The 12793-nt window shown below is 52.7% G+C and overlaps 3 protein-coding genes across 3 annotated transcripts; 2 read left to right on the top strand and 1 right to left on the bottom strand.

Moving 5' to 3' along the window:
• Positions 1 to 1722: 1722 nt before the first annotated feature.
• CTHT_0072790 (uncharacterized protein) lies at positions 1723 to 2495 on the top strand (the record flags this gene model as incomplete). Its single annotated transcript, XM_006697474.1, has 3 exons — positions 1723 to 1931; positions 1994 to 2265; positions 2353 to 2495. The coding sequence occupies 3 exons, from the start codon at positions 1723 to 1725 to the stop codon at positions 2493 to 2495; spliced, it is 624 nt and encodes a 207-aa protein (XP_006697537.1).
• A 1534-nt stretch (positions 2496 to 4029) lies between these two features.
• CTHT_0072780 (uncharacterized protein) lies at positions 4030 to 5207 on the bottom strand (the record flags this gene model as incomplete). Its single annotated transcript, XM_006697473.1, has 2 exons — positions 4030 to 4687; positions 4930 to 5207. The coding sequence occupies 2 exons, from the start codon at positions 5205 to 5207 to the stop codon at positions 4030 to 4032; spliced, it is 936 nt and encodes a 311-aa protein (XP_006697536.1).
• A 2347-nt stretch (positions 5208 to 7554) lies between these two features.
• CTHT_0072770 (putative ATP-binding cassette (ABC) transporter protein) lies at positions 7555 to 12322 on the top strand (the record flags this gene model as incomplete). Its single annotated transcript, XM_006697472.1, has 4 exons — positions 7555 to 10345; positions 10419 to 11332; positions 11397 to 12090; positions 12294 to 12322. 4 exons carry the CDS (start codon positions 7555 to 7557, stop codon positions 12320 to 12322), a joined length of 4428 nt encoding a protein of 1475 aa, XP_006697535.1.
• Between the last annotated feature and the right edge of the window lie 471 nt (positions 12323 to 12793).

Genomic DNA, 12793 nt, shown 5'->3' with positions numbered 1-12793 from the left:
TAACCCTAACCCTAACCCTAACCCTCCAGACACGGTCGCAGAGTCAACTCCTAGAGAGCCGCACACCATTGGCCTTGGTGCGTCGCCATCATCTGACTGGGTGCTGGTTAGCCGCTCTGCCGCTGCGAGGTTCCCTAGTGGCAGAATCTCAAAAACGAGAGCGCTCGCCCGGTACAGTTCGTTGCGTAGCGACTCCCAACAGCGCGCTCTGGGGAAGGTAGCAGCTAGCTTGGAGTCACTCCAACCATTCAGGAACTGTTTCCGCCACATGATCGGCCCGAATCACCCGACTCAATTAACACTATCTGATGTCCAAGAAGCATAGCAGACATCTTCATATCTTATCTGCAAACGCGCAAAAATCCATCGCCTACACAGACGGCCTCCTCGAGCTGGCAGCTAGACGGAGAATATCCCTCGTCTGTGTCCAAGAGCCCGCGGTCATCAGAGGCAAGGTTCGGAGACACCCGGGTTTCACCGTGATCTCATCTGATGACCCTGAATGCCGAACGGCTATTTACATTGATAAAAGATTCTCTTTCTCTTCTCTGCACGACCCTCTCCATTTTGCAGTCTCGGTTTCTTTCTCCAGTTCGTACACAAAACTTTGCAACTTCCCCTTAGGGTCTACTCTGTATTGTACGAATGCCGCTATCAAAATTACTCACCGTCTTATTTGTCCGGAAGAATCTCTTCGTTAACTCGCTAAAATTGCTAACAGAGGACCCTTGACAGCTTTGTTATTAGTTTCTTAATTCATTATGGCTCTTTTTGTGACCTTGTTCAAATGACAATGAAAGCGGTGAGCAGTTTCCTTGGCAGAAACATTTGAAAGCCACGTTTCCGCATCTCAAGGGTGAATTGGTGCCGCTCCAAGTGGCTTGACGTCCTGCAGATGATTCACAGCCACAAAGCTTAACTCTAGATCCAAGCTTAAACTGACGTTCAGACGTACACAGCACTGTACAAGATATCCGAGATTTGTTTTGCTAGCTCCTTAGCGAGGTTTTGTGAGCATTCTTGCCAAGGAACTAACAACACAAACCCTGGCACCTTTGTAGACGTCAGGAGGGCCAATAACGCCCCATGCCCCGGTTTATCAACGATGAAAAAAAAATCGGCAAGAAGGGCCGAGCAAGGGTGTTGCTTGGCAACCGCTGGTACCAGCTGAACTGCATGAAGGGTGCTTGTAACATCAACGGCAATGGACAGAGCACCAGCATACGGTATGTTCAGTTAGTTCTGTCTTATGTAGGATCTAGCTGAAAGGTTCGAGAACAAATGATCCCAGCCCCCGTCTCCGCGTTAGATTCCAGACCAAGCGGCGATCTAGCCGAGAGCATCCTAGCGCCGAGACGGTGTGCGCTTGATCAAACCTAATAGCCTCATGTGCCATGAGGTGTTTGCATGTGCTAAATACCTGCAGGGACTGATGGGGGACTATTTCGGACTCCATCGCTCAGCTGTTAAGCTGCACAATCCCAATGAGTATCAATAGTGGCGTTCAGCTTCTCGCGTGCTTCGATGGTGGCCACATTTCCCCAGTTGCCTCGTTTGGACGCTCAGACCGACGGTAAGGATGCTGTTTAGCTTCCGTAGATAAATGCAGTCCCTTTCCTCAGAGCCAGTTTGTGATTGTCTCTAGCTCTACATGGCATCCAGTCTCTCTGCTCTCGACCATTCTGGCACAAAATTGTCTCGAGAAAAACTTTGAGGTTCAAGATGCAGCGCTTGGTTGCCACGACCGCCCTCATTCCTGTCGCTCTCGCCCAGGCCACGTACTATGGATGCTATGTGGACCCCCCCGCGCGTGCTCTGACAGGAGCACTAATGGTGGACTACGAAAACATGACAATATCTGTCTGTGAGGAGTTTTGCACTACTGGCGCCAACAGTTTCCCGATCTGGGGCATCGAATACGGAGGTGAATGGTGAGTGCTGTTTCACTGGCTTAATCTGGCTCACTTTAACACATGTACTAATGCATTTACAGCTACTGTGGTTCGTCGTTAGCGGTTGGCTCGTTTCCTTCTTTTGAGACAGACTGCCAGATGGCGTGCCCGGGTAACACGGAAGTAGTGTGCGGCGGTCCCAGTCGACTCTCTCTGTATGGTCAATCTGCCACTGCTCCGGCCCATACTCCTGTGCCTGTCAACGAGGAAGTCACACACTATGTTTCCCAAGGTTGCTGGACGGAAGCCATTGGTGTTCGTACGCTCAACGGCGCCAGCGTCGTCTCATCGCTCATGACTATTGACTCCTGCGGTAACTTTTTGTCTCAACAATGGCTTCTTGTACTTTGGGTTGGAGTATGGGTCTGAGTGTTGGTGCGGAAATATGATCAACGACCAGTCCGTTATTGGCGAAGAAGAGGGTGCTATGTCGGTTTGGAGAGTGAATGCAACATGCCCTGCGCCGGTAACAGCGAGGAAGACTGCGGTGCTGGCAACCGGTTGAGTGTTTATCGTTGGGTTAGCGACGAGGAGTCGGAATAACTGCCTCAGTGTTCGGATTGTGAAAACGATACTTGAATTGAATTGAATTACATTTCCGACCCGTATCACCCATGAGAATGCTCGGTCGTGCCCACGACGCCGGCGGGCAAAAAGTACATATGCACTCGCTAGTCTAAGCTATGTACACACGGAAAAAAACCCGAGAGGGAAAACCGGTGCGTATCTGTGGGATAGATGAGTGGTGTTGGAAATGGGAGAGAAGTAGGAAAGAGAAAACAAAAAGCAGATGGGTTAGGAGAGGTAAGTGTGAAATATGTGGATGTCCAAACTAGACCGTTCCGATTTCGATTCTTCATTGTGGGGGTGTGCATCGATCGAGATTGTGAGATCATGCGTGAGGGAGAGTGGGGAGGGCGTTGAGTAGGGATGGCTTGTCCTGTTTGATGGTCCCTGACTGAGCCGGAAGGTTCGAGTTGTGATTTTCTATTCTCGAAAAGTTGATATGAGTGCCAAACCGCTCTGAGGTTGAGGCGGCCAGCAAGAGGTTGTCAAGGGAGGAGAGGAGGCACTGGAGGAAGTGGCCTCTGGATACTGTCTCCCCGCAAGAGCAAGTTTTGATTGCACTCGGCGGGTGGTTGAACACGACACTTCGAAGGTGTTTACCTAAATGAATAATTTCATGGTTTAATGTTATCATTAGCCCGCTGTTCATCCAAAGCTAATGGACATCCTGCAATACGACTGTTAAGTCAAATGGCAATGGTAAATATCATGCCAATCTTCTGCTCTTTAGGCAGTAGGTCCAATGCGGTGGGATATCTATTTGATTATCTAGATCTTTCAACCGTTTCACCACTGGAAGTTCTAAGTCGTACCCACGGTGCCGGCGGGCAAAAGCTATCTAAGATATATATATTCCAGGTGACGCCGGAGGAAAAACCCGCGTGTGAGAAAAATCGACGTGAGATGTTGAAAAGCTGTTATGTCACGTGGTTGAGAGGAGGGAGGGTATTTCTGAGCACCCGCGTCCGGCCCTCGGGTTCGAAGGGATCTGGGGGAAGAGAATGAATGTGGACAGAGGAAGAGCCGTCACTGGGCAGGGTTCGCAGGCTGCCCCCAGTGTTCGGCCCGGGAGACTCTAGATTTAAAGAGTTAGAAGGAGGACTAGAAGCCCTAAGGTCCATCCTTCCTGTGTGTGGGTTGTCGATAGAAATAAGAAGGTAGAAGATGAAATGTCCCCTGGAGACCATCGCCCCGCAGGGACACTTTTTGACAGCATCCGGCGGGTGGTCGAAGCGCATGTGGTACTAAGAAATCGCCGTAACCCGAGGCCTCAGCCAACAGCGCGAGAGACATTGGCGCGAGAACTTCTCAAGGAATGGTTTGGCACTGTGCCCAGCCCAGCAGGCTGAGGGGGGTTTGTTAGTGCGCCACCATCTACGCATATCCAGGGGAGGCGCTCGTCCTTTCTTGGGGGGACAGAGGGGAGGCTGAGCCACGCCCTGATTCCTAGATGCTTTGGCTCACATAAGGACTTAGCCCTGAGCCCAGAGGCCGCTTAGTGCAGGCGAAACTAGTCCCGGAAAGGGGGTCGGGCAAGCCTGATCCACAGAAAGTGGTTGGCCGGCAGCACCTCTGCGCGAGCTCTCCACCTTGCTTGCTCTTTGTCCAGCAGGTACTCTGGGTAGAGCCCAGCTAGCCACCAGAGCCACGTGGTCGGGACCGTCAGCCACACCTGGGAGATCACTTCCGGGCGCCGCATTCGCGATCTTGGTGAGGGACGGGCACACCGGCGTAAGTCTAATGGGACTAAGCGGCCGTTAACCGCGGCCCTAGTCGGGCCGGTATCGAGTTGTACCATGCCATACAGGAGGGAAGGGGTGACGACAGCGTCAATGATCTTGGAATCGGCCGAGGGGGGAAAGCCCCTGAGCCTCGTGATGGATAAGCGCTTGACCAGCCTCACCACCGATGCTGTCGCCGCCGCCCTCGCGGCTGCTTGGATCGCCGGGCTTAGCTTGAGTTCCAGGGAGACTCCAAGCCACTTGATGGACTTACCAGGGAGGAAGGACGTCCTCTCCACCTGGGTCGAGATCGTTGTGGGGTCGGTCCTGCCACGAGTCGCTCCGGTGCCCCTGGGGGGAGGGGGGGAAGGGACGTAGAAGACCTCTGTCTTGTTCGGATTGACCCTGAGGTCGAGCCCTCGGGCTTTGGTACACAGCTGGTTGACCCTAAGGGACGCATGATGGGCCAGTTGGATTGGGTGTTGCTCCACGACAGTTGCGCATGGTCGTCCATGTACATGAAGACGGTCCCTTGTTGTGAGGGAGTAATGATCGGTAGGGAGTACAGGATGAAAAGGATCGAGGAACATGGGGAACCCTGTGGGAGGCCCGTATCCTAGCGGAAGGACGATTGAGCCCATCAGAAGGAAAGGCAGAGGTCTTAGAATATATCCGCCACCGCTTCTCACAGCCAGCGTGGCCAGCCTTGGTCTGCCAGGACTTCGCCGAGGATTGATGAGTGAACCGAGGGATAGGCCGAGTCGACGTCTAGGGTGACGAGGAACCCGTAGTAGCCTTGTCTTGCCATGGTCTCCGCATCATGGACGAGCGACTGGACGAGGTCCAGTGCCGATCTGGACGGGATGGCTCCGGCCACGTCTGGGGGAAGCAGATCCGAGCACAGCGCCGCCGCAGTCATTCGCAGGGCCAGGAGACGAAGTGGGAGATACCAAGTTTCTAACGACATCATCGCTGGCCCCCTAGTGCGACAGCAACACTAGCAGCCCCTCAATCCAAAGAAGTTCATGGGGCTGCAAGCATCTTTCCCAGTCCACCGGAACCATAGAGATATGAACACATCTTCACTGGCGATTACTGTGTGGAAGTGACACCGTCCTTGAATAAGTGTTCGTTGCAGCCAGAGACTTACTGAAATGGCTGGGCAACAAACACCGGAACTGCTAGACTGTTCCCCCTCTAAGGAACCGAAGCCAAAGAGAAGAGCGTGGGCTATCTCGATGTACTTAAAAGCACGAAGAAACCCTTCTAACACTCCATAAACGCCATAGTCAAGCTGAAGGACAAGGCAGCTTGTGATACCAGCCCAATATCATCGCGTGTCAGCTGCTCAGCATTCTGCAAGGTTCTACACTGCGAAAACTAAGGCGGCATAAGATGCTCGCATGAGTTGAAGATGCGGTTGCAAGGCCTATAAACGAGTTGCACCGCATTACGTACATCGACTAACAAACAAATAATCGAAAGTAGCCGAGCTTGAAGCGGGCAAAACTGCGGAGAGTAGTTATATATAGGTAGAGATACTAGCAGACAGTTTCACGGTTAAACATTCCAGTATTGTCGATAGTACTCTTTCGTTGGTACACAAGCCGATTAATCTGATACTAGGCTAGCATTATGGACCTGCACGGTTATAGGATAAATATCATAGAGTTAGGTGTTGTTTAGATCCATAAGAGCCTATATTTGCGAATGTAGTCCAGGTGTTGTTTGGCTCGGTCTCCAGGAGTCTACGTATACATCTAAATGCCACTTCCCTAATTTCCACAAAGGGTAGACCCAAATTAATTGGATAAAAAACACGGTAGGAGCCATTTTGACCCGCATCCAATGCACCTGATCGATCTGCGGGCAATGACGGGGAACCACCCCTTCATGGGTCTCTTTTCTTTGCATTGCAAAACATAGATGGCTAGAGAGGTTCAATATTTAAACGGAAACAAAACGTACTAAAGCTCATAGAGTTTTTAGCATCGACAGATAGTGTAACAGCACAATGACACGCATATAGACCCATAATTGCGACAAAATACGATTGATGTGGTGCACGTCTGGGAACCGGATTTCAGGGCATGCCCGAATGGAATTCCGCTTTGCATTTGACCTCAAAATCCGTTTGGCTATCAAGCGATACAGCTAGGCACTTGCTAAGCGTCCAAGTTGAGACTCAGCCATCCATCAATACGATTACGGGTGCCAAAGCCGCGAAATTTCCATTGCGACGCCCCAAATATGCAGTGTCTCTTGGGTTTCGCACGTCTGGCGACCTGTAGCTGCCCCGAGAGCGTGGAATGTGGGGCTCTCAATGACATCATCCTTAGCTCTCCGGAACGTTCCGAGGCCAAGGACTCCTTGCCCGCTGTCAGGGACATCGGATCGCTTCCAGGTTTTCTCGGGAAAATCCCGACCTTTCGGACCTAGCGCGGGAGCTACACCTCAAACTGTCTCTCACCTTGATCTAACTGCTCGTGCATCCGAGCACAAGATGATCTGAGAGGAAACAATTTCGAGAAGTTCTCGTGCAAATTTGAAGCAATCCAGAGAACGCTGACACCAAAGCGAGCAAGACCAGCGCTTTGTTCTTCGACTTGTGCCCTCACGGGCGGGAGACGCTGACCACACTGGCGTGCCTGGCTCGTGATTTGTTTCAGGAGTACCCATCGAGAGCACGAGACAGGATAAACCTTTGTTAAGATTGTCCGCTTCCATTATAGAAAGCCCTTCGATGTTTGCCGTTCTGTGCCTTGAATCTTACCAGCGGCACTTCTGTTGCACCGTTGACAGTTATGTGTAGGGATCGGATCTCTTCCGAAGTCCTCTTTGGCCCCCTTTTTGCGCCGCCTTGCCTGACCGGCGTGTTGCGGACTCGGCGGCGAAGGGACAGTGGAGTCGCGGATACAAGGCTCAGCGCCCACTAAGATCTTGTGCCATTGCTCTGGTTCCAGAGCAGTAAAATGAAGCAGCACGCAGAGCGGATTCCACAATGTTGCAGTGGAGCTTCTTATACAAGATGGCCCAATGGCATGACGGAGCAATGCCGATGGAGGGCCAGGATAGATGGGCGATGGGAGCGATTGACGCCGATCGAGAAGTGTAAAAGTTGTCGACGTCTCGAGGTTCTCTCCCTCTGAGATCCAAGATCCCTTTTCTCAGAACATCTCATGTTGCCGTAGAATTGACACCAGACTGTGATCTTAACCTCGAGGTGTTAATCAAGGCAGATCAACCCAGCCACAAAACCTGCGGCGCTTTGCCGCCTACCACTAACTACAGTTTGCGCCTTGAATAGGAGGAACATGTCGCGACAACCAGCGACCAAGGATCTTGGTCAGGGCCAGCTACCCGAGCGACCCGTCAGCGGGCCAGCCAGCACCGTGGATCCAGGAAGGCTCGGCAGCGGCAGCAGCAGCGAGACGATCGCCGACCATCAGCCAACTTCTCCCAGAGACGCTCCTTTGAGTATGCTGGAAGAAGATGCCTCAGCCGAACTGCACCGGATAGCCACTGCATTATCTCAACACCAGTCCCACAGCGGCGTTCCCCTCGACGAGTCGGATCCGACTTTGAACCCGGAGTCTGCAGATTTCGACGTCACAAAATGGCTTCGCAGCTTCGTTGCCGGACTCAACGAACAGGGACACAAATCCAGTGAGCTCGGAGTACTGTTTAGAGACCTGGATGTGTACGGGTCAAGCGCCGAATTGCAGTTTCAGGAGACGGTCGGCTCAATCTTAACGGCTCCTCTCCGGATTGGCAAGCTGTTCAATAGCCAAAAGCGCCAACCAAAGCACATCCTTCACTCGTTCAATGGCCTGCTCAAGAGCGGAGAGCTGCTTGCCGTACTCGGCCGGCCCGGCTCGGGATGCACGACGTTCCTCAAGACTCTGTGCGGCGAACTCCACGGACTCAGGCTGGGTGAGAATTCGGTTATTCACTACAACGGTGCGTCCCAGGCGCAGATGAAGAAGGAGTTCAAGGGCGAGATCATCTACAACCAAGAAGTTGACAAGCACTTTCCACACCTGACGGTCGGTCAAACGCTCGAGTTCGCCGCGGCGATGCGCACTCCCTCACACCGCATCAAGGGAATGTCGCGGTCCGAGTACTGTCGGTACATCGCGCGGGTTGTCATGGCGGTGTTTGGGCTTTCTCATACTTACCACACCAAGGTGGGTAACGACTTTGTTCGAGGAGTTTCTGGCGGCGAGCGCAAGCGTGTTAGCATTGCCGAGATGGTTGTGGCCGGCAGCCCCATTTGCGCCTGGGACAACTCGACTCGTGGTCTTGACTCGGCCAGTGCTCTGCGTTTTGTCGAAGCCCTGCGCCTGTCGTCAGACATTGGCAAGCATGCCCATGCTGTAGCCATGTACCAGGCCAGTCAGGCCATCTACGACCTCTTTGACAAGGTCACTGTGCTCTATGAGGGCCGCCAGATCTACTTTGGTCCGGCCCACGCCGCCAAAGCCTTCTTCGAGCGCCAGGGCTGGCTTTGCCCACCACGGCAAACAACCGGAGACTTCTTGACCTCTATCACAAACCCCTCGGAACGGATCGCGCGTCCGGGCATGGAGCACAAGGTCCCTCGCACTGCCGAGGACTTCGAGCAGTACTGGCTGGCGTCCCCCGAGTTCCGGGCGCTGCAGGAGGAGATGCAGCGTTACGACAACGAGTTCCGTAACGATGCTTCCAAGCAAGCCGCGAGCATCGCCGACCTTCGCCAGATTAAGCATCACAAGCAGGCTCGCCATGTGCGTCCCGGCTCGCCATACATGATCAGCGTGCTTGCCCAGATCCGGCATAACACAGTCCGCGGCTATCAGCGCATCTGGCAGGACTTGACCGGCACTGGGGCCAATGTCTTTGCTCAGCTCGTCCTGGCTCTCATCATTGGTTCTATCTTTTACGGCAACCCGGACGCTACTGCCGGATTCGACGGCAAAGGCAGCGTACTCTTCATGGCGATCCTCCTTAACGCTCTTACTGCGATCATGGAGATTGAGAGTCTCTATGCGCAGCGAGCGATTGTCGAAAAGCATGCATCGTACGCATTCTATCACCCCTGGACCGAGGCTGCTGCTGGCATCGTGGCCGATATTCCTGTCAAGTTCATTACGGCGACCACTTTTAACTTGATTGTGTATTTCCTGTCCGGGTTGCGCCGCACGCCCGATCAGTTCTTCCTCTACTTTATGATCTCTTACCTGATGACCTTCGTCATGAGTGCCATCTTCAGGACCCTGGCTGCCATCACCAAGACGGTCTCGCAGGCCATGGCACTGGCTGGCGTGCTTGTTCTGGCTTTAATCATTTACACTGGCTACATCATCCCCGTGCCGCAGATGCATCCATGGTTTGGCTGGATTCGCTGGATCAATCCCATTTATTATGGTTTTGAGATCCTTGTCGCCAATGAGTTCCACGGCCGTGAGTTTACTTGCTCGTCCATCATGCCGCCATACTCCCCGCCCATCGGTGACTCATGGATTTGCGCCAGTGCTGGCGCTGCGCCCGGTCGTTGGACCGTCAACGGCGATGCTTATATCAAGACTATGTATGGGTACACTTACGACCATGTCTGGCGCAACTTTGGCATTCTCATCGGCTTCCTTGTTGCGTTTATGGCTATCTACCTCCTTGCGGTGGAACTAAATTCCTCGGTGACCAGCACGGCAGAGTCTTTGGTCTTCCCACGTGGTAGTGTTCCGGCCCGCCTGGACCCCGACCATGCCGTTAAGAAGCAGGATGAGGAGTCCAACCAGGGAGCGACCGAGCTCGTGGTTGAAAAAGACGCTCACGAGGCAGCCCAACCCGCCATCGAACCGCAGAAGGATATCTTCACGTGGAAGGACGTCTGCTACGACATTGACGTCAAAGAGGGCCGTCGTCGCTTGTTGGACCATGTTTCTGGCTGGGTCAAGCCCGGCACCTTGACAGCCTTGATGGGTGCATCGGGAGCGGGCAAGACAACGCTCCTAGATGTACTTGCGCAGCGCAAGGATGTTGGAGTCATTTCCGGCGACATGTTTGTGAACGGCAGGCCCTGCGGCGCCGATTTCCAGAGACAGACCGGCTATGTTCAGCAACAGGGTAAGTTCTCATAACTCACGGCCTTCAACCCAATTCACATGGTCAAGAAAGTGCTGATGTTGGCCTCTTATAGATCTTCACCTCGACACTGCTACTGTCCGAGAAAGTCTTCGGTTCAGTGCCATGCTCCGCCGTCCCAAGACTGTCAGCAACGAGGAAAAGTACGCTTTCGTCGAGGAGGTCATCAAGATGCTCGGTATGGAAGAATATGCCAATGCCGTGGTCGGCGTTCCCGGCGAAGGCCTTAATGTTGAGCAACGCAAGATGCTCACAATCGGCGTCGAACTCGTTGCGAAACCAAAGCTTCTACTCTTCCTTGACGAGCCTACCAGTGGCTTGGATTCCCAAAGTGCCTGGGCCATTTGCTCTTTTTTGCGTAAGTTGGCCAACGCTGGGCAAGCCGTATTGTGTACCATCCATCAGCCGAACGCCATCTTATTCCAACAATTCGACCGGTTGCTTTTCCTGGCAAAAGGAGGAAAGACGGTCTACTTCGGCGAGATTGGTGAAAATTCGCGTACGCTCATCGACTACTTCGAGCGCAATGGCTCGCGGAGGTGTGGTCCGGAGGAGAACCCTGCCGAGTTCATGCTCGAGATTGTCGAAGAGGGCACAAACAAGGATGGCGAGGACTGGCATGAAGTTTGGAAGAGAAGCCCCGAGTACCAAGAGGTCATGGCCGAGATCGACAGGATCCATGCCGAGTATAAGGATCAGGTTGACCAGTCTTTGCCCAATGCTGACGTTGATACCAATTCGGAGTTTGCCATGCCTTTCTCTTACCAGGTCTGGTGCGTAACAGAGCGCATTTTCCAGCAGTATTGGCGGATGCCCATCTACGTCCTGTCAAAGCTGGCTCTGGGCATCTTCTCTGGCCTGTTCATCGGCTTCACCTTCTGGAATGCAGACAGCACCCAGGCCGGCATGCGCAATGTCGTCTTTGCTGTATTTATGGTCACCACCATCTTCACCACTCTGGTGCAGCAGGTAAGTTCAAGTTCTCGACAACCCCCAGACCTTTTGCCTTGATATTAACCTTAAAGCTCTATAGATCCAGCCGCTATTCATCACGCAGCGTGCTCTCTATGAAGTCCGCGAACGCCCGTCCAAAGTGTATTCGTGGAAGGCCTTCCTCATTGCCAACATCGTCGTGGAGATTCCTTACCAGGTTTTGACAGGCATCCTCGCCTACGCTTGCTACTATTACCCTGTTGTCGGCATGCAGTCTTCGTCGCGCCAGGGGCTCGTCCTCCTGTTCACCGTTCAGCTTTTCATTTACGCCAGCGCTTTTGCCCATATGACTATTGCCGCGATGCCAGACGCCCAAGCTGCTGCGGCTATCGTAGTCTTGTTGACCATGATGTCCACCATTTTCAGCGGCGTACTGCAAACACGTATCGCCCTCCCTGGCTTCTGGATTTTCATGTACTATGTCTCGCCGTTTACTTACTGGATTTCTGGCATCGTCGCGACCATGCTGCACGACAGGCCAGTCAATTGCTCTGCCACTGAGGTTTTGTCGTTCAATCCCCCGCCCAATATGACATGTGCCGAGTATCTTGCGCCCCTTGCAGGCAACGCCCAGGGCACACTGCAGAATCCCTTCGACACACAAGGCTGCCGATATTGCGCTTTTAGCGTTGCTGACCAGTATCTTGCAGGCGTTGATATCTTCTGGAAAGATCGCTGGAGGAATTGGGGCTTTATGTGGGCTTACATTGTCTTCGACATTGCAGTTGCCATTGGTCTGTATTACATATTCCGTGTGAAAGGAGGGTCATTGAAGAGGTTGTTCAGTGGTAAAAAGAAAGCCAAGGCATAGGTAGCTAGCTCGAAAGACGTAGACATTTCGCTCAAAATCTTCGTAATATAAAGCAGTGATATAGAAAGATAGAGGTCTCATAGGATCATAAGCCTTATCATTTTGTCTCAAAACTGCCTCACTCAGAAATGGACAAGGCGCCACGGGGCACCTAGGTTCTTTAGTATACTAAAAATATTCGTTACCAACTACATGGCTAAAAGTCAGGTGTCTCTAACAAAGCTATTACCTGTTCATTACTGTAAAACCAATCCTCTAGCTGAGCCCCATTGCCCATCCACATCACTGGATCAAGTCCACGATGGTACTCATGCTGTAAGCCGTTGTTTCTATCACCAGAAGTAGCTACAGCAGGGCTTTCTGCGAGGTGGTTAGGCGCTGTCCCCTCCGAAAAACCAAGCGCTGAAAGATAGGCCTCGAAGTCCACGCTGGAACGGCGCTCCTCGCTCGATGTTGAGTCCCGACACTCTTTTACATAGTGGGCTGCAACGTTGTACAAGACTTGGAAGAGTCGACGATGCCGTTCGATGCCTTCGGAGACATTGCTTTGTGTTTGGAGAGAGCTAATGAACCTTCTGAGCAGCTCTAGGTCTTCGGAGTTTTTGGTCTCAATGACGTGGCAGAAC

The sequence above is a fragment of the Thermochaetoides thermophila genome (assembly GCF_000221225.1).
Source record: "Thermochaetoides thermophila DSM 1495 unplaced genomic scaffold scf7180000011822, whole genome shotgun sequence".
In the NCBI taxonomy this organism is placed as follows: Eukaryota; Fungi; Ascomycota; class Sordariomycetes; order Sordariales; family Chaetomiaceae; genus Thermochaetoides; species Thermochaetoides thermophila.
This window is presented reverse-complemented; position numbering and strand designations above follow the sequence as displayed.